At 39.5% G+C, this 24165-nt stretch overlaps 1 protein-coding gene across 1 annotated transcript in view; it reads left to right on the top strand.

Moving 5' to 3' along the window:
* The window catches only part of egfra (epidermal growth factor receptor a (erythroblastic leukemia viral (v-erb-b) oncogene homolog, avian)), a 36661-nt gene extending 12759 nt beyond the window's left edge, over positions 1–23902 (top strand). Inside the window, exons 2-28 of the mRNA XM_026312839.2 lie at positions 6815–6966; positions 7783–7969; positions 8134–8265; positions 8396–8464; positions 8807–8925; positions 9279–9420; positions 9754–9870; positions 10218–10344; positions 10461–10534; positions 10622–10709; positions 10866–11065; positions 11242–11374; positions 11810–11900; positions 12564–12721; positions 13574–13612; positions 13748–13892; positions 14138–14260; positions 15033–15131; positions 16336–16521; positions 17007–17162; positions 18007–18082; positions 18872–19018; positions 19582–19679; positions 19802–19969; positions 22180–22227; positions 22309–22402; positions 23559–23902. Coding sequence (XP_026168624.1) covers positions 6815–6966; positions 7783–7969; positions 8134–8265; positions 8396–8464; positions 8807–8925; positions 9279–9420; positions 9754–9870; positions 10218–10344; positions 10461–10534; positions 10622–10709; positions 10866–11065; positions 11242–11374; positions 11810–11900; positions 12564–12721; positions 13574–13612; positions 13748–13892; positions 14138–14260; positions 15033–15131; positions 16336–16521; positions 17007–17162; positions 18007–18082; positions 18872–19018; positions 19582–19679; positions 19802–19969; positions 22180–22227; positions 22309–22402; positions 23559–23902 — 3512 coding nt within the window. The remainder of the gene's footprint in view (positions 1–6814; positions 6967–7782; positions 7970–8133; positions 8266–8395; positions 8465–8806; positions 8926–9278; positions 9421–9753; positions 9871–10217; positions 10345–10460; positions 10535–10621; positions 10710–10865; positions 11066–11241; positions 11375–11809; positions 11901–12563; positions 12722–13573; positions 13613–13747; positions 13893–14137; positions 14261–15032; positions 15132–16335; positions 16522–17006; positions 17163–18006; positions 18083–18871; positions 19019–19581; positions 19680–19801; positions 19970–22179; positions 22228–22308; positions 22403–23558) is intronic.
* Positions 23903–24165: the final 263 nt, after the last annotated feature.

Raw genomic sequence — 24165 nt, 5'->3', positions numbered from 1 at the left:
TAACCCTCAAGCAAGACGGCTGCCTCAAAGAGCATCTATCTCCTTTGTTTAGAAGAAGTGAGGTGTCCAGTGACTGAGATTTATCTGTCCTGTGTGCTGATGTGCTCTAACCTGGGCTTGCTGCACTGCACTGGGAATGCTTAAACCAACAGGGGATTCCCGAATCACAGCTGCTTTCTCGTGCTGGAATGATGTGTGAAATGTGTGGGTTTCTTTACTTGTGGCTCTTGTTTTTCTTTCTCTCTCTCTTTTTCTTTGCTTCTCTTCCTCTGCTCTTCTTATCCAGGCATGATGGTTGGTGGGGGCTGGGGTGGTGGGGGGCACTGAGCAGTGAGTTAGCAGCAATGCACTCGCCGCCCACTGCCTCTCCAGTCTTCCTTTCTGACTTCCTGTGGGAGTCAAGAGGAGTATGATTTTAACAGGGAAGGATCAGTAAAGAAAAAAAAGAAGAAGCGGGGGATGGGGTGGGGTGAGCAGGGGGTGTCTTGGCTAGAATGGACTTCAACAGGGAGAATGTCTGGATGTTAAAGAGGAAGTGGTTTGAATGCTGGAACATTTCAGGAGAATGGTGGGTGCATTATTGGAATTTAAATAGAGCCGAGGCTAACGGAGGTTGTGTGAGTTTCGGGTAGCAGGAGTGGGATTGTTTTGTGCCTCTAAGAGCACTAATGGACTTTCCAACAGGTCATGTGGGAGAATTGTCTGGCTAATGATATCTATTGCCTGATTATGTGGGCCATCATGTTGGGGCCCTTCATATGTTGGTCACAGCTGGAGAGTAATAGGAGTGCAGCTGTGTTTAACCAACTCCAGTAAATCAACTTAGTGCCCAGTAATTTATGCCTTTTCTAATGCATCTTCTATTATTTATGGTTTATTTATCTCTTCTGTCATGGATATCACTACTGGGTAATGAATACATCATTAACTATTGAGATAAATGTGCAGTATGTTGATTATTCACAGCAGCAGCTCAAACAATAATCAGCATGAATGTAATCACATATCCTCTTCTAAGACAGTAGTTGTATAATAAATGAATTTTTTTTTTAAATTAAAGAGCTGCTTTGCTCTAGGCATCCAAACCGTTTTTATTTTTCCAGGATATGAGATATTTGAGCTGAGATTTTGGCCTCCAAACCAATACATTGGAGGTAAATGCAACGGAAAGCAGCACAATATTTTGGTATAGGGTGAAATATTATAAGGTGATTATATAACTTTACCTTAAAAAGTTGGAAAACACAGGACCGAGCAGTTGCCTATTACGTACAATTGACAAAGAACATTGGTAGCATTTATGTCGTCGTGTTTCAATGCTACTCCAATATTCCCTGAGAACTGTCTGATTTAATAACTGCTGAGTGCTCCAATATTTTCACCAGTTGTGTGTTAACATTTGACACTGGGCAGGTAGCGTACAGTAGGTTTATCGCTGCTGCTCTGCTGAATGCAGCTGCCTGCCGTCGTGGAAACAACACTGATGAGCTGTGACAGACAACTACAACAGTAAAGCTGTGGGCTGGAAAGCCGAAACAATGAGCTGAAAGATGCTGTAAAGCTCTAGGCAGAGTGGGTGGGTCGGTTGTTGGGTGATTTACTTCGCCAGCAACTTTTACAGAATGGGCATTCATCTAATCTGGATAACTAAATGACATTAACAGTTTTTGTTATCTACTTTGTGCTCTAGTTATCATGTTGACATGGAAGTCAACACTGACTAGTACGAGCCACTGTTTCCACAGCTGGGAAATATCTCAAATTTTGGGCAAATCAAACCAAAAGCATCAGCAGTTGGATGTAACCCTGGTAGAAAATAATAAAATTTGGGCGAACCAACCCAAATTTACATGCATTATACAACTTCTATACTTTAAGAATTCAATTGCTCTGAAAGTCTAAACTTGCTCTGGTTCTTAGATGTTATTGTGGATATGCCTTAATGTTAGTGTGATAATCAGTATACATACTGAATTCCTGTTTGTGCAGAGCCTAAGTCGATGGTTTCCACACGCTGAGGTGGAGAGTAAACATCATGATGGGTCCAGCCACAGGTATCTGTAGTGTCTCACTGACTGGTAGAGAACACTCTTCAGAAGCAGAGAGTAAACATTAGCCTTTTTGGTCTTTATTTGGTCACTTTTGCTGAGCTTTTAACAGACTTAACTTCACTGACCTCACTCAAACTTAAGGCAGGGACAGCGGGTGTAGTCGCTGGGGTTGATCTGTTTAGAAGACATGTGACTTTTTTGGTGGGACGCTTCTTTTGCTTGTGTTCTGCAGCTGGGTGTTTCAGAGTTTTGTCCCCTTTGTTGGCCTTCAGAGAAAGGTCAGCCATGTTCATACATCTAGTGTGAGACTTTACACCCACCGGCCACAGTTTGACCCCACAGCTGGCCACAGCATCCAGCACCTCGGTCGGCTAAACCACAAACCACCCCGATTCTACTTTTCCCCTCTCAGTTCCTTTCCCTCAGTCCTCTTTGTTACAGTGGTACATTATGCTGGATTCAGACTGTCCTCTTGTCCTCCTCCCCTGGAGACAAAAGTCATCTACAATCCAGTTTAGCATCACAGGACAGCCGTATGAGACTGACCCTGTGCAAAGTTCAACTTCCTGAGATGTCAGAGGGCCTTGTGTTGTTGCATTCAGTTGGGATGGGGAGGGTAGGGGGGTGGTATCCTCTGGCCCCTTTTTTCTTTTCTGAGGCCCCAAGATGTTTTCTCTAGGGGATTGATGCATCTCCCACACAAAGGAAGATTGCATTTCCCCTGTACAGAGAACAGGATATCAGGAATTTTTAAAAGTCTTAACTACAAAGTATGTTCATACAAATACAGACTATCACCACAGAATGCACATATGTGCTGCTGCTTCTGTCTTTGTATGACATTGATACTTCATATCTTTCTGAATTTAAGCCAGTCAGAAAATATAAAAAGAGGAAGTATAAGCTGAATACACAGAAAGATTCAAGGATGTGGCCCCCCTTTCATTTTCTCCTAGTGGGTTTGTGAGATTTATGCATCCTGAAATCTAAAGGTCTGGAAATTTGAGTCAATGCAAGAGGCCCTAAAAAAAAAAAAAAAAAACAGACCAAAAAGTAGATTGTGCTGTGTTTTTCGATGTATCAGCGTCAATTTGCCATACATGTGGAGAGACATATTAGGGGGTTAACTAAAACTTACCTAATTAATCTTTGCATCAATTTGTTATCAGCAGGGGAACACCGCAGATTGAATTACATAAGAAACCTTACCGTAAGGCTGTTGACTGGGAGAGAGAAATAAACAAGTCATATCAGTTAGCATTGTTACTTCCCTTTAATTATGTATAAGTTTTCAGATAATGTAATTATCAGACTCTGGACACAGTGTAATTTAATTGCGCATAGTGAATGAGAGGAAGAGAATGCAGCAGGCCCATTTCTGTTTTCTGGTAAAAGATATAAAGCATGGTGATTCAAATGTATAGTAGCGGGCTCAGTGTACTAAAGGAAACCATTAGATGTGTTTGGGAAATTATTGCTGTGTCCCAGTTTGGATTGCATTTCACTATTTCCTATCAATGCAAGAAAATGAATGAGATACAATATCTTCTTGCAATATCCCTTGATTATGTAGTAAGGCTGTCGCCTCACAGCAAGAAAGGTTTTAATCCCATTTGACTTGACTTGGAGACTTTCTGTGTGGAGTTTGTATATTCATTTTTGTGGGTTTTCTCCAGGTAATCTGGTTTCATCCCACAGTCTAAAGTCTTAGATTGGTTAGATTGAGTGGTGACTCTAAATTGCCCGTAGGTGTGAATGTGAGTGTTTGTTTCTATATGTCTGTTAACTTTTATATGATTTCCAGCTTGGAGAGAATTATAGCTCCAGTAGAGGGTTTACCTTCCTTCTGTGCAACAATATGGTTATTCTTAACATGAAGATCTGGTGTAACCAAAGATCTTGTAAACCATATTGGCTTTGTTTTTAAACACTGCTTTTTGAAAGTAAACAATGAATTAATTATTTCACATAATGAGATTAGGCAGCTTCTTTTTCTGTTCTTACACAGATCCCATAGCCTCAAGAAACGAATATCTACCCACACACCCTTGACTTCCAACATTTGTCCCCAAGTAAACATCAAAAGAGTAATTTGCGACCGCACATAGCACGGAGCTTAGATGACTAATGATCGGGTTTATCAAGTCTTTTGTTTAGCCGTGACTGGGTGCTGATCAGCACAACCCAATCCAGGGAATGTTTTCTGCACCATTCACACACACACATGCCAGTACACACACCTCCACATGCACACATACACATTGAGATAGACATATACCAGACCTGCCACTCCCAGAGTTACCTCCTGGACATTTTGTGACGTCAGTACAGCTGGAGGAAGTGAAGCAATAGGTAATTAGTCTTTGTCACAGTGTCAGTTACATCACTGCAGGCCCCACCTTTGCATGTTACATTAAAAGTACAGACAGTGAGCATTGTTTTTAATGTTTGATGAGTCAAAATTGAATCAGGTTCTATGGAAAAACAGGATTCCCAGTTATTTCCCATCTGTGTATTGCTTTAGTCACCATCTATTACCAGAAAGAGTCAGCAAATGTACAACCTACTATGGCTGTCACCTGTATGTGACAGTGATTTTTTTAAATTTTTTTAATTTTTTTATTTGTAGAACAATGAAGTCATTTTTCACTTACAGCTTCTCTGTTGATACAGTCTGACCTTGTTTTTTCATCTGCAGCCTGATAACTAATTCACTGCATTGTCACTGAATAGAGTTAGAGTTCTGAAATCAACAGCTACTGTAGACAAGGAACATGTTTACTGTGGCTATACTGCAGCTTGCTTGAGCAATCAACTGATTTTTTTTTTTCTTCCTTATGCGCCACACAAGTATGTACTCCAGTTGGGGGGAAGTTTGTTAAACCTTTAGTCACCTGCCTCATTCAGCCTTTATTGCTCATCATAAGTATTAACAGAACAAAACATTAGGACAGGAAACAGGCTGTATGTATGCATCTGGGAGATATACATAGATGTACTGAATGTGGCATAGCAGCAAACCAATTAACCATAATCAGCATCCCTATTAGCAACCAGCCATTTGGGATGCCTAAATCAGGTTGATTAACATTTACAGCTGCACGGCCTTACAACTATTTTTGTTTATCACAGTGTGGTTTCTCAGTCTGAGTAATAATTTGCAGAATAATTACATATCATATGGCTCCTCTAATTAAAACGGTCAGCTTGCCTTAGCTAGACTGCCTCTGTTGCCTGGGCATTAGGCTGCTGGACTGCAGGGTTCATGTCAGGGAGGACCCTGAGGGACAAACTAATGAGGAGGAAGAAGAGAGAGGGCTGGAGACAGCTGTTTGTGTCTAAATCTCACTGATTCGGTGCCCCTGGATGTTGGTTTGTGTGAACTCGACACCACAACAAGAGTAAAGTGCATAGTAGATGAGGAAAAGTACAAATAATTGACCTCTGATACTAGTTTGACTGAGCTGAAAGCTAATAATTTGTTCTTTCTACAATTTGGAGACATAAATAGCTTGCAGAAATGCTTGGCACTTAAATTATCTGTTATGTACAGTGTTGTGAGGTGTGTCTCTGGACTAAGAGCACACGTTATGGCTTTCTTTGCAGTCAAGAGCAGGCACGTTGTGGAATGTGATTAAGAGACATTACAGCCGCACCATAATTTCTAGCATAACAAACACGGGGAAGAATCTTTTGTTTTTCTCAACCTATTGCTTAAGTTTACCCATAAATTAGGACTTGAAAGAGAAAAATCCATTATATGGTTATGAGTGCATGCCGAATGTTTGCATGTAATGTATGTTTAAGGGTATGTTGGCTGTCTCTTTAGTGCCAGTCAGAACCTGTCTGACCAGCTCCAGACAAATGAACAGAAGATGATGACCTGTTTTCTTAAGACATGCATTCTTCTGCTAAAAACTACAGCACATTGATTTTAAAAAAAAAAAAAAAAAAAAAAAAAAATCTCTGGTCTCTGCTCCATTTATCGGCAACACTGCCTTCCTTATCCAAACATTTTATTGCATAATGACAGAGATCAGCCTACAATTATAGTTCTGTGAATCTCTCAATCACTACCTTCATTATTATTGCAGCTGAAAACAAGAAAAGAGTACACTTGATTTAAATTTTAAAAATTTTTTTAATCATATCAAAAACTTTGTCTAGAATAATTTATCCTGTAACTAGGATGAAGTTATTGCGATCAGTGGTAATTATGCAATTTTGAGATCTGACGTTTTCCCAAGAAACATATTCACCAATGTCACGGGAATGTGTGACACACCAAATCCTTTCTCCGAAATGACATGATGGGCCTGGAGATTCTGGTCGCAGTGGTTGTTTTTAACTAGTCTGCATAGCAGTGGAAAGATTCGGGCCTCTGCCAGTATAAATACAGCCAGAGCTCACTTTGACTCATGAGGTAGAACTAGCTTTGTAGCTGAGATTTGATTCCTATTGTAGATGCAACACAGATCGCTTATTTTCACATGAATCCCGGCCAAGTTATGACTGCACAGACCAAATTTTCAAACAGAGACACACAGACTGCACACAGAATATTATAAATTGAGCCAGGGTGTTACATAAGCTTTGGATGTTTCTGACTGATAGCACTATGAGCCTTTGGATTAATGCTTTTGTGACACTGCGCTGAATTTCCAGATGCTTTACAAACAGTTTGCATCTTGTATTTCAGGCAAATTTAAGTTAACTTAAATTTAAGTTATCCTATTGTTTTTTTTTTTCTTTGTCTTTTACAGTGTGCCAGGGCATCACTAACCGTTTAAACCTTCTGGGCTCCAAAGATGACCACTACCTAAACATGGTGAAGACCTACAGCAACTGCACTGTGGTCCTAGAAAACCTGGAGGTCACCTACATGGAGGAGCACCGTGATCTGTCCTTCCTCAGGGTAAACACTGCATTCTGTTAGCAGTGGCGGCTAAACATGCATATAACAGATTATTACTGACTGTTATCTATCTATCTTTTTGGTGATCTGAAACCATTTTGCCAAACAGTCTGTGTTCCGGATCTTTGCAGACCTTTCGCTGCTCTTATCACTCTAGTAGAGATAATTAAAATCAGAGAGAGAGTGAGTTTGTAGTGACAGATGATTCACTGTTTATAACCATCTGGTTGTAGCTTTGCATGAAACCCAGCTGTGGTGACATGGTTGTGAACATTGGGCAGATGTGAGGGGGGACCACACACACATGCAAGCTTGTACACTCAAATGCAGAAATAACATACAGTCAGCAGATATCATGCAGTAATTCAAAGGATGTCATTTTCCTAACCATCTGATTGGTGCAGCTTGTTGGGGCTGCGGGTAGCATGACAGGAGCACCCACAGGCAGCACTCAATGCTCAAAAAACTACTAATTCTACCTTCTGTGTGATAGACAATAATGTTTAATTTTAATATTTTTACAAGCAAAAACTAAACATTAATCAAAAGATAAAACAAGAAAAAGATGCAAATCAAAAATCGTTCAACTTATGTCCAGTACCAGGTGATTTTGTAATGTTTTTAAGACTAAAGTCGACACTATTTATCAGTGAAATTACCTGTGATTTTGGATAGGACTAGTGCATTAATAATATAGCCACTGCATCTCACATGTTTTGTATCCAGTTATTGTCTACTGTCAGTTTCATTTATTGTTGACTTTGCATATTGGATTCTTTAGTTCAGACCTAGGTCTTCTCACTTTTACTTCCACAGTCCATTGAAGAAGTGGGCGGCTATGTCCTAATCGCCCTCAACACAGCTTCCAGGATCCCTCTTGAGAACCTGCGCATCATCCGAGGTCATTCACTCTATGAGGGAGGGTTTGCTCTTGCTGTTCTTGCCAATTATGACAAAGCCACGGGCCAGGGCACCAACGAACTTCTTCTGACCAGTCTGACAGGTCAGTCCAACTCTCTATACTCAGGTTTTCCTTGACAAAAGCTCCTCACAAAATCTCAGTATTATAATACAACTAAAATAAAAAATGGTGTTTTTAAAATTAATTGTGTGTGTTTTTTTTTTTTTTTTTTTTATTAAAACTGACGTAGCAGTTTTGCTTTGCAGAAATTCTTAAAGGAGGTGTAAAGTTTGGGACCAATCATCTATGCAACGTGGAGACAATACAGTGGTATGATATTGTCAACTCAGATACCAAACCAAACATGGAGCTCCCGGTGGCCAGCAACAATCCGCTGTGTAAGTAACACATTTAACCACAAAAGATAAAGACAGACAAGGCAGAATTAATTCATTGTGCAGTTCTAAAGAATTTCAAGGGTCAGAAATATTTTATCCTGTTTATCCTGTTTTATACCTGCTGCTACAGGTAAAAGATGTGACTCAAGATGCTTCAATGGGTCCTGCTGGGCACCTGGTCGTGAAAATTGTCAGACCTGTAAGCTCTGTTCTGTGATTTAATTTCAGTTAGTGTGCAGTACATCCACATTTATGGTGTGAAGAAACACTAAAATAGCCATGTTTTTGATTGGTTTCCATATTCTAGTACTGAGAAACAATGGACCTCTCTATGCGTTATATAACTTGGTTGGTTATTAATATTTTCACTTCAACAACAGAAAGGTGAAAGAGCTTTGCAAATGTGCTTTATTGTTTTTACCATTTTTAAACATGCAAAATGTTATAATTTATAGCTGTAATGTGTCCTCAGAATTCAAATGTTAAAACATGACTTTTTGCTGGTCACTTCGCTGCTGACTTTTTCTGGTCCATTCTTTAGTGACAAAGCTGAACTGTGCACAGCAGTGCTCTAAGAGATGCCGAGGACCTTCACCCAGTGACTGCTGTAATGAGCACTGTGCCGCAGGCTGCACAGGACCCCGGCCTACCGACTGTCTGGTGAGTGAAGGACACTTTCATACGCAGGACAGAAGTAATGATATGATCAGGGAACTCAGGAGGAGACAACCTTGAAAAACAAAATTTGGATGAGAAGTCTTCCACAAAACAAAGCCCTCAGCAGCATCTGCTTTTATGATCAGAAGAATTATTATTGGTCTCAGTACCAGGGAGACATATAAATGCTGATTAAATCTTTCCTTTGGCAGCGCCTTGAGTATCAGCGTCTGCTCTCCTTTTCTGTGTGGCTCTGAGGATTAAGCCAAGGCTGTGATAGAGGAATGCAGTGTTATCATTAGTGTGGGGCTCTGTTTTGGTCCCAGTGTACTGGATGACTGCTGTTTGTGCTGCAGGCCTGTAGAGACTTCCAGGATGATGGGGTGTGTAAGGACTCCTGCCCGGGCCTCATGCGCTACGACCCCAACCTGCACCAACTGGTTCCTAACCCACATGGAAAATACAACTTTGGGGCGACCTGTGTCAGGAGTTGCCCACGTAAGGATGACTAAACAGATAAACATATCCTCAAATATTCTCAGTTTGTCTTTTAGAGTTTTTAGACACAGTGGTTACAGTTTGTCTGAGTTTAATTATAAACTGTACAAGGAAATAAATGATTGAGTTCAGGGCGTGTTAATGCAACAACTGTGCTTGTTTTAACTACTGCAGGTCTCTGTCTATACTGTTTGGCCTACAGCATTAATAGAAAGGCACATTTAGATTGATTTGGATGTTTTGGGTATTTGTTATTGCTCAGGTGCCTTGTAATACTGAAGTATATTGAAAATTATATGAAATGAATGAAAAACTGCTTTGCAATCATTCCAGATAACTATGTTGTGACTGATCATGGAGCATGTGTGCGGACCTGCAGCGGTAACACATATGAGGTGGATGAGGGAGGAATCAGAAAGTGTGCCAAGTGTGATGGACTATGTCCAAAAGGTGGGAGGTTAAGCTGTTATTGTGCAACCTGGAGACATATTTCTTCCACATATACTGTACATAATACAGTTTATAGCAGTGGAATACATTTACTCATGTCTAGAGTTTTATTGCTGTTCTAAGCTCAGCAAGAACACAAGTAGGTGTATTTTTCTACGTTACATTTTTTGCTGTACATACAAACTATATAACCATAACATAAAGTATAATACATGATAACAAAATACCAAACACTATGTCAGTTAGTTCAAATGAGCTTCACTTTGAGCTCCAACATGATAATTCTAAAGTATCGAGATCTTTATAATAGTTTCTGGACTAATGTTTGTTTTCTGAATTGTGTATAGTGTGTAATGGCCTCGGAACGGGAGATCTGACTCACACCCTGTCTATCAATGCCACCAACATTGGCTCATTTAAAAATTGCACTAAAATCAATGGTAACATTGCCATCATCCACACATCAATTTATGGGTAAGTCAAGGACATTAACAGCATCACAACCCTCAGGTCTTTCTGTATGAGCTATAGTTGTTAGTGGGCACTTTTATCTTTAGATAGTAAGATGTCTTTCATTTATTTTTCTTTAGGGATCCATTTACCAAAACACCAAAGATGGATCCTGCCCAACTTGATGTGTTTAAGACAGTTAAAGAAATTACTGGTAAGACTACGTAAGACCTGAGTAAAGCATGACACACTAAATACAGTTTCACAATAGAGTTTCACAATTAACAATTTATTGCTCCAGGATACCTGTGGATTCAAACCTGGCCAGGGAGCATGAACTCACTCAGTCCTTTTGAAAACCTGGAGATCATTCGAGGACGAACAAAACGGTATGATGTTTGCTAAGACCCCCTATAGATTCACAACCACTGACTCAGGAATAAACAGAAATAAATTTGTTCTTTAAGAGTTGAGTGTTATTCAAGGCTCTCATAAAATCTTTCCTGTTTTCATCTTTTCCTGTTCCACCTTTTTCCCTTTGGTAGCGGTAGCCGCAGTGTGGTTATGACTCAGCTCAGTATTGACTACCTGGGCCTTCGCTCTCTCAAGGAAATCAGCGATGGAGATGTGGTCATTGTTAAGAATCAGAAGCTGTGCTACACCAGCAAAAGCCACTGGAAGCGGCTCTTCAAATCAGAGCATCAGAGTGCCACAGTAGAGGAAAATGCTGATGCTGCTACATGTGGTAGATTTAATTTTGTTTCCCACACCACAATTAAATCCTTTTGTTGTCTTATTTTGTAACTTTTTGTTAGGTTTTGTTAAGCAACTCACAAGCCTGATTCAATTATTGAAGTCTAATTTCAAAATTGGATAATTCCACACGGAAGATGGCTTCTTGAGATTGTGTTTTGTTTCCAGCTCTGAAGAACAACACTTGTGACAGGAAATGTACCACAGACGGCTGCTGGGGGCCGGGCCCGGACATGTGTTTCGCTTGCCGTGATTATAGCCGTGATGGGAGCTGTGTTGACTCTTGCAACATCCTGGAGGGGTAAGGAAGGAATCTAGATCTTACTGCCTTTTAAGCTCTGAAATGCAGTGTTCCTTATTTTAGACAAACAGACTGAACATCTGATCTATCTGCTCCATTGGCCTTCAAAGTCTATTTTCAAACCATGAGCATTTCCAGACTATGACATTAGATGAGTTTGGGGATTTGCTATTGAAAGAAATGCTATAACCAAAATACAGTCCAAGGTATTCTGAAGTTAAAGCTCCAGTAGATCTAAGACAAACAGTGTAGCTGAAATAGCACATTTGCACACATCTGTTTATCTTTGCAGATCCCTGTCAAACATTGAATCTCAAACTGCTTACAATTTAACTTGTGCCCTCAAAAAAGGGATCAAAAATCTTACTTCACTTGTAACTGTGTAAATAAGGCTTGTCAGTGGTCCGTCTGTCAGCTTTATTATTGTTTTTGCAGAGAGCCACGGGAGGTGGTCGTGAATAAAACCTGTGTGGACTGCCACCCCGAGTGCCAACGCATGAATGGGACTGCAACTTGCAGTGCGCCTGTATGTGTGTCACCAACAACTAAATTATTAGTACAAACATCCATAAAAAGCTGAACCTGTAAAAGTCTTGTAAGATTATTTATGAATCTCAAATGTCAAGGATAAATGTTATATTTTATTGTTAGTCCCTCAGAATCTGAGCATCACAAATCAAATAACGCAGCATGAAATCTGTTTTAGAAGTGTTAGTGTTACCAATTTCAATTCAGTCAACAGAAGCTTTATTAGACCAATGCCACCATAAGACATGTTGAGTTTTGAATAATGGGTGTGATAATGTAGTTGCTGCTGTCTTCTATTACTGTATACAACCATAATCCCATCTTTGATGGGAAACAAGTTCAGGCCCCTTTTTTGAGGTTGTGGAAAGTCATCCTGGGAATGTAGGGCATTAAATATAGAACAAAACAGTTGATAAAGAGACAAAAGTATTAAATTACATTTGATTGGAGTAGGTGCATCAAGGGACTACATTATACTGGCCTAAACTAAAGGCCCTATGATGGGTGGATGGTTTTGATTGCCTTAACATGTATATCTTTATCAGAAAGAGGGATGTGGCTTGCTTTGAGAAATTGTAACTATGAGACAGTGCTTTGCACATTATATTTACTACTCCTCTCAGGAGGGTTATAAACATCATGTCTTCTTTTTTACTTTCAGGGTTCTGGAAACTGTGCTAAGTGTGCCAACTTTCAAGATGGACTGTTCTGTGTGTCTCGCTGTCCACAAGGCGTGCCAGGAGAAGACGACACACTAGTGTGGAAATACGCAGATGAGATGAAAATGTGCCAGCTATGCCATAGAAACTGCACTCAGGGGTAAAAGCATTGTTCCACCAAACTGAGAATTGGCACTATATTTCTCTGTGTTGCAGTCATGTATCTGTGGTAATGTTGATGCAGTAACTTAATCCAAGCCAGAAGGGTCAGCTGTGGTTGTGTTGGCACAGATTGGAGAGAGCTTTGTTTTAAAGATGAGGCCATTGTTGCTGAGATAAATGTTGAAATCTGAAAATTAAGGAGAGATGTTTTTGAGTATGATACTTTTTTTAACATTTACAGCTATTTTTTATTATTTCCACCTGTTTTCCAAAGTACAACTTCGGCTTTATAGATTTATGAATGCTTGTGATTGGTTTCTGTTTGTTTCAGTGGATAAAGGGCCTACTCTGCATTGTAGAACAACCCAATAATGTCTTTGACAGAAATGGAAGCAGACCTGATGTTCACAATGATGAACTAATTAACCATGGAGTTGTACTGATGATGGTGGAAGGGAGGGGAAGATGACCACTGCAAGACAGTGTTGATTGGCCTCTGGAACTGCCTTGTGCAACTTTTTATGATGAAAAATAGCATTTATTTTTGCACAAGTTGTGTATTTTTATGGGTTCTGTGTTTCATAACATCTCTGGCCCCAGCAAACCCCAGTGATTGATGCATGCAGTCTTGTAGACTCTGAGCAGATTTCAGTGAACTTGTATGCTTTTAGTGGCTTTTCATCTTTTTTGAGCACAAATGAGGGAACTGTTTTTTATGAAATCAAATAAGTGTGGCAACAGCAATCGGTGAATACCAATTGCAAAACATTTCCCTGGATGTTGAATTTGTCTTGTGAAAGCATAATGGCGATATAGTTACATCAGATCATTTGCATTGATTTGTTTATAGGTGCACTGGACCTGGTCTCAAAGGCTGCCATATTAAAAGGTGAGTAAATACAGTAACACTGATCATCCATACCCAAGTTCGACATTCTGAGCTCATCTTTCCATGTTGATCAAATTCACAAATGTGTTCTGCTTTATATCTGGGTTCTTAAATCAGCTCCCACCTGTCTTTCAGCCCTTCTGGTCTTTCCATGATTGCAGCTGGTGTAGTTGGTGGGCTGCTGGCTGTTCTTATTGCAGGCCTGTCTGTCTTTGTGTTCCTACGCCGACGCCACATCAAGCGAAAGAGGACCATGCGCAGACTGCTCCAAGAGAAAGAGGTAAGATGAGTCACTCCTTGTATCATCAAGATGTTAAGATTCATTTACAGATACAGTACAAGCCTACTATACCCAGAGGTCATTTTTACTTGTCTTCTGGTTCTTGAAATGGAAAATGCAGTCATAAGTTTCATATTACAGTATGTTTAGAGTATTTGATTTTTTTGTATGATTTGTATGGAATATTGATTTACTACAGTGCATTTTAGGGCTATATTTAAGATATCTGAGCCTTTTTTTTCCAGTTGGTTGAGCCCCTGACTCCAAGTGGAGAGGCACCAAACCAGGCTCTGCTGCGGATCCTGAAGGAGCCTGAATTTAAGAAAATCAAAGTGCTGGGCTCAGGGGCTTTTGGCACAGTTTATAAGGTAATATCATGCCTTAGGTTTGTGCCTAAAAACATCATCTTGTTAAAACTGCAGTGCTGAGCTCTCTAGAAGCTGGAGCTCAGGAGTACAGCATATGCCAAGCCCACATAACCAACACCTGTCAGTGTTTTCATTCATCAACATCTGTTGTCAATTTTTCAATTAAAGACACATTTTTAACTTGCCAGATCATGCACGGGTGACTAACCTATCACTTTCAGTGCTATCTGTGTGTATATCTGTCTCTGGTGACTGTGACAACTCATCTTCCTCATGCTGATACAAAGCAAGTACCCACAAGATTTGGAATATGTTTTTTTTAGGGTTAATGTTTGGGTAAATCTCCAGAGAGGATAAATGTCAACACAGTTGTTCTACTTACAGTAGAAAAACAAGTCTGTGTGCCTGTTCTCTTGGTTTTCTGCCTTTCAGAGGACCAACCTCACTTTTTAACCTTGAGAGTAAGGGCATTTTTTCAAAGCACTATTTGAGAGTAAAGACTTATTTATGGGCTTGGAATTAGGTTTAAATTATGGTCATGGGTAAAGGGAAAGTGAGGAATTTAGCAGTGCAGGTAAATCAGTGCTCAGTTGTTTCTGACCACTGGGTTTGGGATCTAGAGTATAGACTATAGAGAGTTTGGGTGCACTACTTGTATGCCAACATTTGTGATTATGCTGCATATGCTGCCATTTTTATGTATGCACATGTACTCACTTGATGATTCAGGTGTGATTAAAGCCTGTGAAATAACAACCTTGTGTCCATGCAGGGCCTGTGGGTTCCAGAGGGGGAGGATGTGAAGATCCCAGTGGCTATTAAGGTTTTGAGAGAGGCCACGTCACCAAAGGCAAACAAAGAAATATTGGATGTAGGTTCTGTGATTTGTGCAGTACTTCTTTGAACTCTACATATATTATAATTCTGAGTCAGACATTCAAAATGTTATTTCCCGAGCTGCTTTAATAAAAATGCGTGCTGCCTGGCAACACAGCAAAATCTTAGAATTGACTGTGGAATTACAAAAGTTATAAACTCAACACATTTTTTTGTAATTATCACAATGTTTGGACTTTATTAAAACAGCTCAGAAGTACCTTAATGTGCTGCACAAAGTGAGTGACAAGTATTGCTTTCCAGACCTCAGTTTAACAGGAATGTATACTGTAATTTACAGCACATGCAACTTATCTTGATGGTATGACCACTTATTTTTCTTGTAATATAGAACATGTTATGTTTCTACACTGTAGTCCTCCTATGGGGACTCTTGAAGGCTGAAGACTGAGGTGCTCTGGAAATGAATGCAGTCTTGAAATCACACTGAGAAAGCAGCCTGTTCAAATTGCATTATGCAAACGGCAGAATGTGCATCTCAGATCCTCCGATGTTGTGATAATTTTGCTCAGTCACTTTACTCCAGGATGTTGTTGTGCTGGACCCTCACATCATCTGAACTTCATGTCTTAAGGACAGAGTCTTGCCTTTTTAAAGAAAGCATTTCTTAGTGCTTTTTGATGCTCCTTCTCATGACACTGTCAGAATTACAGAGTTCCTACCAATGATGTGGTTGTTTTCTGAATAATGCTGATACTTTAATAAGAATGTGGAAAATATTTGGGATAAAAGTAATACACTCATGGCAGGAAACCTACTAAATAAAGCTCAGTTTGAAATGCTGTTTGCAAAGTTCTGCTAGTAGGAAGCCTTTCGTCAGTCAAATCACATCTGATGGTTGTGAGTTCCACTCGGAGCAGAGCTACTACTTTTACAGTTGGCTAAATGTGGCTAAGAAACATATTCCCCAACATAGGTTTTATTCAGAAATATTTTTTTCAAGCTGTCAAATGTTAGTAAATTACCATTATTAGTTCAGTTGAGGAAAATGTTTCACTCAAAGAGATAGTTTCTTTTTTGCTTTTGAACCTTTAATCTAACATTGTGCATTCTCAAATCTTTACCTCGTGGAAAAGAGAAAAGTGTTGTTTTGTTGTATGTGTTATCTGAGTGTTCCCAGATAATATTAAACATGTAATGACAAAAAACGTTTTTGTATGTCTACATGCACGCTACAGGAAGCTTATGTGATGGCCAGCGTGGAACACCCACATGTCTGTCGCCTGCTTGGCATCTGCCTGACCTCCACAGTGCAGCTTGTCACCCAGCTCATGCCCTACGGCTGCCTGCTGGAATATGTCAAAGAGAACAAGGATAACATCGGATCCCAGCACCTGCTCAACTGGTGTGTTCAGATAGCAAAGGTAAGAGAGACACCTTAAGGCATCAAGTTACATACTGTTCAATAGGACCGACCTGGGGCTATTGTTGTTCATTTACACACATACGGTGTGTATTTGTGTTATAATAAAGATAGGGAGTAGATTAATTTTTCTGTGTACTATATTATAACTATATTGTTTACCCATTGTTGATCTACAGTACTCACAGCCTTTAACTGCTAAGCTATAATGTTAAATGACATCAGGTGATTGTGATAAGTCTGAGGAAGACCATTTTGCAGTCTTTTACCCAGCACCTGTACAAACATATTGGTGTGTGTGTGTGTGTGTGTGTATGCCTACGCCTACTTAAGACGGTGACCAGTGTATCGTGACAGCCTTTCAGCACTCTTAGATCCTTTATCTTTGTCTGATCAAGGCAAGTTCCTGTGTTTTGACATATCAGACAGTGAAAAAAGCACCACTCTTATGTAATAAACTACATTTCAACATTTGTTTGACAAAAGGGTATGAACTACCTGGAGGAACGCCACCTGGTGCACCGTGACTTGGCAGCCAGAAACGTCCTGGTGAAGACTCCTCAACATGTCAAGATCACTGATTTTGGTCTGGCCAAACTCCTCAATGCAGATGAGAAAGAGTATCATGCAGATGGAGGAAAGGTTGGTTGAAGATTAAAGTAGTCTATAGTGTCAGCAGTTTAATCTCTTATGAATATTTTATAAAGACAAAAGAAGCTCACAAGGCTACTACTTTTTACTACTGCTACTACATGTGTTAGATTTATGGTCACCAATTGTTGTTGCAGAGAAATAGGCCTAAATGTGAACAACCTTAGTTGTGTATTTACATCTTTTCACAAATCTGGTGCTGGTAAACAGATGGTTTCTTTTAGATGGCTGAATTTGCTCCATGTCATGAAAGATGATATTTTTACATTTGTAGTTTTGCTCTAAATTGTAGGTTAGTAACTGTTGCACTGTATAAATAGTTCAGTCAGTGAACTGAGTTCTAAGAGAAATGACAAAACACATATTTTCCATCTCTTATCAAGGTGTCTTTGTGCAACTGAAAGCATTTTTTCCTGTATAGTGCCTGTATTTACTTATAAAGTGACTTCTCTATTGAACCCAATAATGTTCCTCATAAAACAATAACACTTTAATCATTTTTACCCAACTTCAAGAAATCAATAATGTGGTAAAAATGTCCTGGTACTAGCAACTTTACTGATATAGTATATTTTCAGAACTCTATTGGTGGTGTATTATTTTTTCCAAAAGACAGATGCTGAGGTATTTGAAAAACATCTGGACGGAGCTGGACTCCAACACAGACATTTTCAACTACAACTGCTTTCCTTCATTGTAGTTGCTGTTCTCCCATTTAGTGTGGGCCTAGACTTAATCCTTATACAGGAAACCATCCAAGTAATCAGGTTTTAAGCTTTCTGTGACACACTTTATGTGACGTCGTTACATTCCTGATTTTTTTTTTGTTCCACAGGTACCGATAAAATGGATGGCGCTCGAATCTATCCTAAACAGAACATACACACACCAGAGTGATGTGTGGAGTTATGGTAAGTGCTATTTGCTGGGTGTACATACTCTTTAAACTAGAAAGGCATGAACCCTGCATACAATATCCCAGAGGTGTAAGTTCAGATATATGAAACTGCTGGGCCTCTGTACTTTCTGCTTAGTATTGGTGACAGTCTCACAGGAGAAATATTTGCTCAGTGCTAAATAAAGTGTTTTAACAGTGAGGGCAGTAATTTTGAACATTCAGAAAGGATCTTGTTTTTGGATCTAATAAGGCAGCGTTCCAAAACATCAAATGAGAGAGAACATCTTGCTAGCATCTGTGGTATATAGGACACAGGTAGCACACACCTACACAGCAGCCGTCTCAGATGGACAATATCACATCATAAGAGATTTTTGCCTCAGCCCTCAAACTGTTCTGCTACTTGTGCACAGATGCTTCTCCATACATAAACTCACACAGAAACCAAACATAGCACAGTTTTCTTGAGTGGGCTAGCCTCCAAATCCTCTTTTCCCGAGGGTTTGATCATGCCTTCCGCTCAACATGGCAAAAGCATCAGCAGACCCTGGCAAAAGTGATGGGCTTCTTTTCTTCATTTTCTTTTTTTTTTTCAGTTCCTCCAGCACAGAGATGCATCCTGCTAACTCCCACTCCTGCAGGCAGAGCCAATTTGTCAACATAGCTATTTTGATTCTGTGTGATACTTGAGAGGCTTGCATCATGTCACCCTCATTTCTTTTCTTTTTCTGGGAGCAAACAAAGTGAATGGCAGATCACCAAACTGTGACACATACTGTACCAACTGTTCTCCTTTCTGTAGGTGTAACAGTTTGGGAGCTGATGACATTTGGGACTAAACCATATGATGGGATTCCTGCCAGTGAAATAGCTGGGGTCCTGGAAAAAGGGGAGCGATTGCCTCAACCACCAATCTGCACCATAGATGTTTACATGATCATGGTGAAATGTAAGTATATGTGTGTGTGTGTGTGTTTGTGTGTGTATATATGGCCATATATATTTTATATATATATATATATATATATATATATATGTATAAAAATAATATATATGGCCATCTGTACACTGACTAGTATGATATGATTTATATTGATTTACATCCCCATAAATTAGACCTGCAGGGCTTAGCCAGTAAAAACAACAGCAAATTAATCCCCAACTATTGTGATAATGAATTTCTCAAGTCATTTTCTAAGCAAAAGTGGCAAATCTCCTCCCTCTTTCTTTGTCGTGAGTCGAATTACTAAGACAATTCACAATACATAATAATGATGATGATGAAGTTAGTTGTTTCCAGTTTTATAAGTTTCTGTCTTTTTAACACATACAAGCAAGAACTTTGTTTTACTAGTTATGCCATTATACACTGCTTTTCTAATTTAATAATTTTAGCTTTATGGTATATTCTACCTTTTTTCTGTTGCACTTAATTTCTGTTCATGTCAATATACAGTTTCATCTTATTAAGTAATTTTTATCCTAATGACATCTGCTGGTATGTTTGGACAGGTTGGATGATTGATGCAGAGAGCCGACCACGCTTCCGGGAACTAATAGCTGAGTTTACAAAGATGGCACGGGATCCTTCCCGTTATCTTGTCATTCAGGTATAAATTTACCCACCATTTGATTTTACTTCCTGAAACATGCAGCTCATTTGATGATAAATAGCAGTAACTTATGACATCCAAAAAGCTGTAGAGGTTACTTTTTTCTATTTCTATTTCAGGGTGATGACCGCATGCACCTGCCAAATCCCACAGATACTAAATTCTACCGCAGTCTGATCAGTGGGGAGGATATGGAGGATGCTGTGGATGCAGACGAGTACTTGGTGCCACAGCATGGCTTCTTCAGCAGTCCAAGCACTTCCCACACCCCACTGCTCCACTCCACAGTAAGCTCCTTCATGTAAAAAATGCAGTCATATGTTTTGGACTGGATGTGCTTTTGCTTCTGCCTCTCTCTCTTTCTGTCCCAGGTGACATTTGTGGCACCACAACACAGATTTTGGCAAAAGATGAAAAATTAGGCCTGCTGGCACTAAAAAATTCTAAAGAAAAACAAAACAAATAAATGGCTAAAATGTGTGGCTTTTTTTCTTTTTCAGTTACACTGCTGATATTTCAGAAAAAAACTCAAAGGGGTGACTCATTTGTGTGTTGTGGTCAGATGTTCAAAACAGAAAATGAATGCTATAATTTAAAGACAACCATTTTAATTGAAAAAGGCTAGTGCTGCCGTAGCAGGGCTCCCGTTTTACTGAAAGTCATAGACAAAAATGTGTTTTTCCATTTTATTATTGTAGGCTAACAATCATGCACTAAATAGCAAAAATAGTGTATTAACACAAATGGCCTCTTAGTCACACATGGTAGCCTGTCTGCTGCAAGTATAACTTCCACAAGGTGGTGCAGTTTTACTGAAAATATGTCCTTGTGTACTATAAACATTACTGGATACTATTTGTGATTGTCCATCTATAGTATTATTATTACCTAATAAAACCAAAAGATTTAATAATATTAATAATAAATGCATATTTTGGAAAATAAAATATATTGGATACCAAATACAGTATAGATCAGAAAATATTAGTTTGTTGCATTAAACCATTGCAGTTGTTGACCCATTCCCCCACATTTATTATGAGTCATATTAAGATTTTACAGAATTTTGTGATTTACACCTAGAGTATTATATAAAGTATGTTATGTTATGAACTCTCAGTGACTGTAGTGTGAATGGGGGGGGGGAGTGAATCAGTACATGTAATGATGCACTGTTACCTTCCCTGCGGATGTGAACACCATTTCGTAAACACGTTGACCTTTTATGACCATACAAAAGTGAAAAGGGAATTCCAGCTGTTTTTCAGGCAGCGTAAAATTTCCCAGAAAAAGCAGCGTTTTTTTTCAGCCGCTGACACTTAACCAAAATGCAGCTGACTATTTGAAAATCTAATTGTTCTATTTTAACTGTGTTTTTGGGAACTGGAATTACTGCATAAATCATTCTCCTGTGAGTCAGAATGGAAATAAATGCAGTGTAATTTCTTTCTTCGTTAAAAGCAATTAGCTTTTACTTCAATCAGCAGAAGCTGTTGAACTGAATCTGGGTGATCACACAGCAAGGGAGTTGAACAAATTGCCCTGACTTGAACCTGAGTCGCCAGTCGTACCTGACCTGAACCCTTCAGACCCCAGCTGCCCTCATTCTGTCTGACGGTCGCCCCTGGGACTTTTCTCCTCTTCCTGATCCCTACCCACTCACCCTCAACATCTTTCCTTCTCCCACGTTTCCTCCCAGGTGCCCTTTGATCGATGAGAACAGAACAAGGAGAACTCTTCTATCTCAGGTTCAGTGAAGGCCATGCGTAGGTCTGGCTCTTCAACCTGGAATCACTGCCGGCCGCTGACAGTCTGGTTAGCCTGTGCAAGCTTTCCAGTTTGATTACCTTAGCAGGCAACCAGTGGAACATTTTCAAGTCCAATAAAAGCTCAGCATAAGCCTGTTTTTGTAATATCAGTGTTTGGGCACAGCCCACTGAGGGTCGAGAATTTTTTTTACAGATGGTTGCTCCTTCGGCGTGTTTAATTTCCTTATTCTGTTGAAAGTAATTGCATTGCCAGAGCTGTCACTCTGTTCTCTTTATTCGCTCGGTTTCCATGGTTTAATGCTGTTCACAGTCCTTTGACTTCAGAGTCTGACAGACATAACAAAGCTTGTCATATTGCTTGAATGAATATGAATCCGTTCAGTAGGATGTTTATTTCGATCGTCATCAGCTTGTACTGAGATGACAGCTGTGTTTCCTCAGCATAAATAACTATAAATAAAAGCAGGAAGTTGGAAAACAAAAACAACCAAAGTGAAACATGAAAGATAAAAGATTTACCTGAGAAATGAACACCAGGGACCAGATTTGTGTGTGTGTGTTTGTGTTTGTGTATGTCTTTCCAGTTTGTATTGACACTTAAAATGCACATTTAGTTACATTTTGAACCTTTTCTTACTTAGTGTCTGAATTATGGACAATAGTGGCTTATTCCTGCCTTGTGCTGCTGTGGTGTCATTATAACATATCAACTACACTTTATTTTGCAGAGTCTAAACAGCAGCATTGGAGCCTGCCAGGGTAGAAATGGCTTATTGGTAAGTATAAGTCAATCCTTTTGATTGCCCTTAATGGCGTTCCAGTGCGTTGGCCCTAAAACCATTTGTCTTTTATTGTAGAATGCGTTCCCAAGCAGAGATGGAAGTTTGGTTCTCCGGTATATTCCTGACCCCACAGGCAATTTTTTGGACAATGCCTTCCAACCAGCTCCAGGCAAGTTGTTTTCCAAAGTCAAAACTCCTAAGTGACTCTCATTTTAAGATGGTTCTCCTCTGGTGCATTTGTTTGATGAAGAGAGACATCTAGTGGACAAGAAATACATCGCTGCTTAGTGGTTATTGTATTACTGCACCTACTGAAGACCATATGCTTCTTAACTTCTCTGCTGCTTTTACACTACCATTAGTACATAAATCTTTAGACTTGGTGGCTCTAATGGGGAATATAAAAGTGAATACCGGCAACATTACGGTTCTGCTCATGACCATAAGAACATCAAATAAGTATTATTACTATCTGCATATTGCCTACCACCTTTATTAGACATTTTAATGACTATACAATTTTTGTTTTCATGGAAACTAGAATCCCAGCAGCTGCCTTCATATTGCAAAAAACTACAAATGTACATGCCCTTTTCCTTTTTTCAGCAAAGATCAAAATACTTAAAACTTTAATGTCCACCGAAGTGTAAAATTGTTTTTGGCCCATTTGGCCCATAATGAAACTGGGAATATAAATACTCCAAATGATAAAATACAATATGGAGGCTTATTATGAAAAGGAAAGTAAAAGTAACTCGGTTTCTAAGAACTGAATAAGCCAGTTACCTCTGGAGGAATTACACCTAATAAATTTTATTTTTTCAGTCCACTCAATAATATTATAAGTCAAAGCTTCTTTGAGTGTTAATTAGAGTGTTAATCAGTCCCTGCTTACATCCATATAATCACAGTGTAACTTTGATTACAACAATAAAGCAAACAAAATGCTCATGTCATGGATTAGCTGTCTAAAGCTTCTTTTAAATCTTTAAGTTGATTTTCATCACATATTGCCTGGAAAGCTGTAAATCAATCAGCAAACTGCTGTAGTGTCAGTCTTAGTTAAAGGCCCAAACAAGGCTGCCCTGATGGCCTCGTGGTTCAGGCTGCTAGCAACATTTCTGAGTCCAATCTGACCAGGGACCTCTGTTACACATTGATCTCAGCATTTCTGTTATTTCTCTGTTGTCAGATCTAACAAAGTATAAAAAATGCCCTATAAACATACACAACTATTATTCCCTAATATATTTGATATATATATATATATTGAATGGTAACCTGTCTATGTTGCATCCTTGCTAATGTAATTGTCTTTTTTACAGACTACATGAACCAGAATGCAGTCTCAGATGTGACAAATCCCATCTACCAGCACCCTGGTCCACCTCGCACCCTTCTTCCCAATTTCGCTTCAGATGACACAGAGACAGAGTACCTGAATTGCTTTAAGAATGGGGCCTACAGGCCCGAGTACCTCAATGAAGTTCCATCCCCTGCCATTCTCCCACTGAGCTCTAACGGCACAGTCCACAACATTCAGAAATGCCACCTGCAGAACAGCATCGACAACCCTGATTACCAACAGGATTTCACTCCTACCTTCAAGACCCACACCAATGGACACATCCCAGCGGCAGAGAATGCAGAATACCTGGGCCCAGACTGAGGACTTTGTGGATACTAACAAAAAATAAGAGACTTTTTTCCTGTTCCATTAAGAAAGGGCACTGATTTCTTGGCTGGGAGAGCATAGCTAAGTGGTACCATCCATTATCATATATGCTGTATCCTGTCTTACAGAGTGACACTTTGTGCAGCTGTTTGTGTTGTTTGCATGCTGTCATACTTGTCACAAAAATCCAAATATTTTCCCTTACTGCTAATCTACAGATTTTTCTTGATAAAAGTGGGATTCAAGGTGACTCCCAC

Source organism: Mastacembelus armatus, chromosome 17 (genome assembly GCF_900324485.2).
Source record: "Mastacembelus armatus chromosome 17, fMasArm1.2, whole genome shotgun sequence".
NCBI lineage: Eukaryota > Metazoa > Chordata > Actinopteri > Synbranchiformes > Mastacembelidae > Mastacembelus > Mastacembelus armatus.
This window is presented reverse-complemented; position numbering and strand designations above follow the sequence as displayed.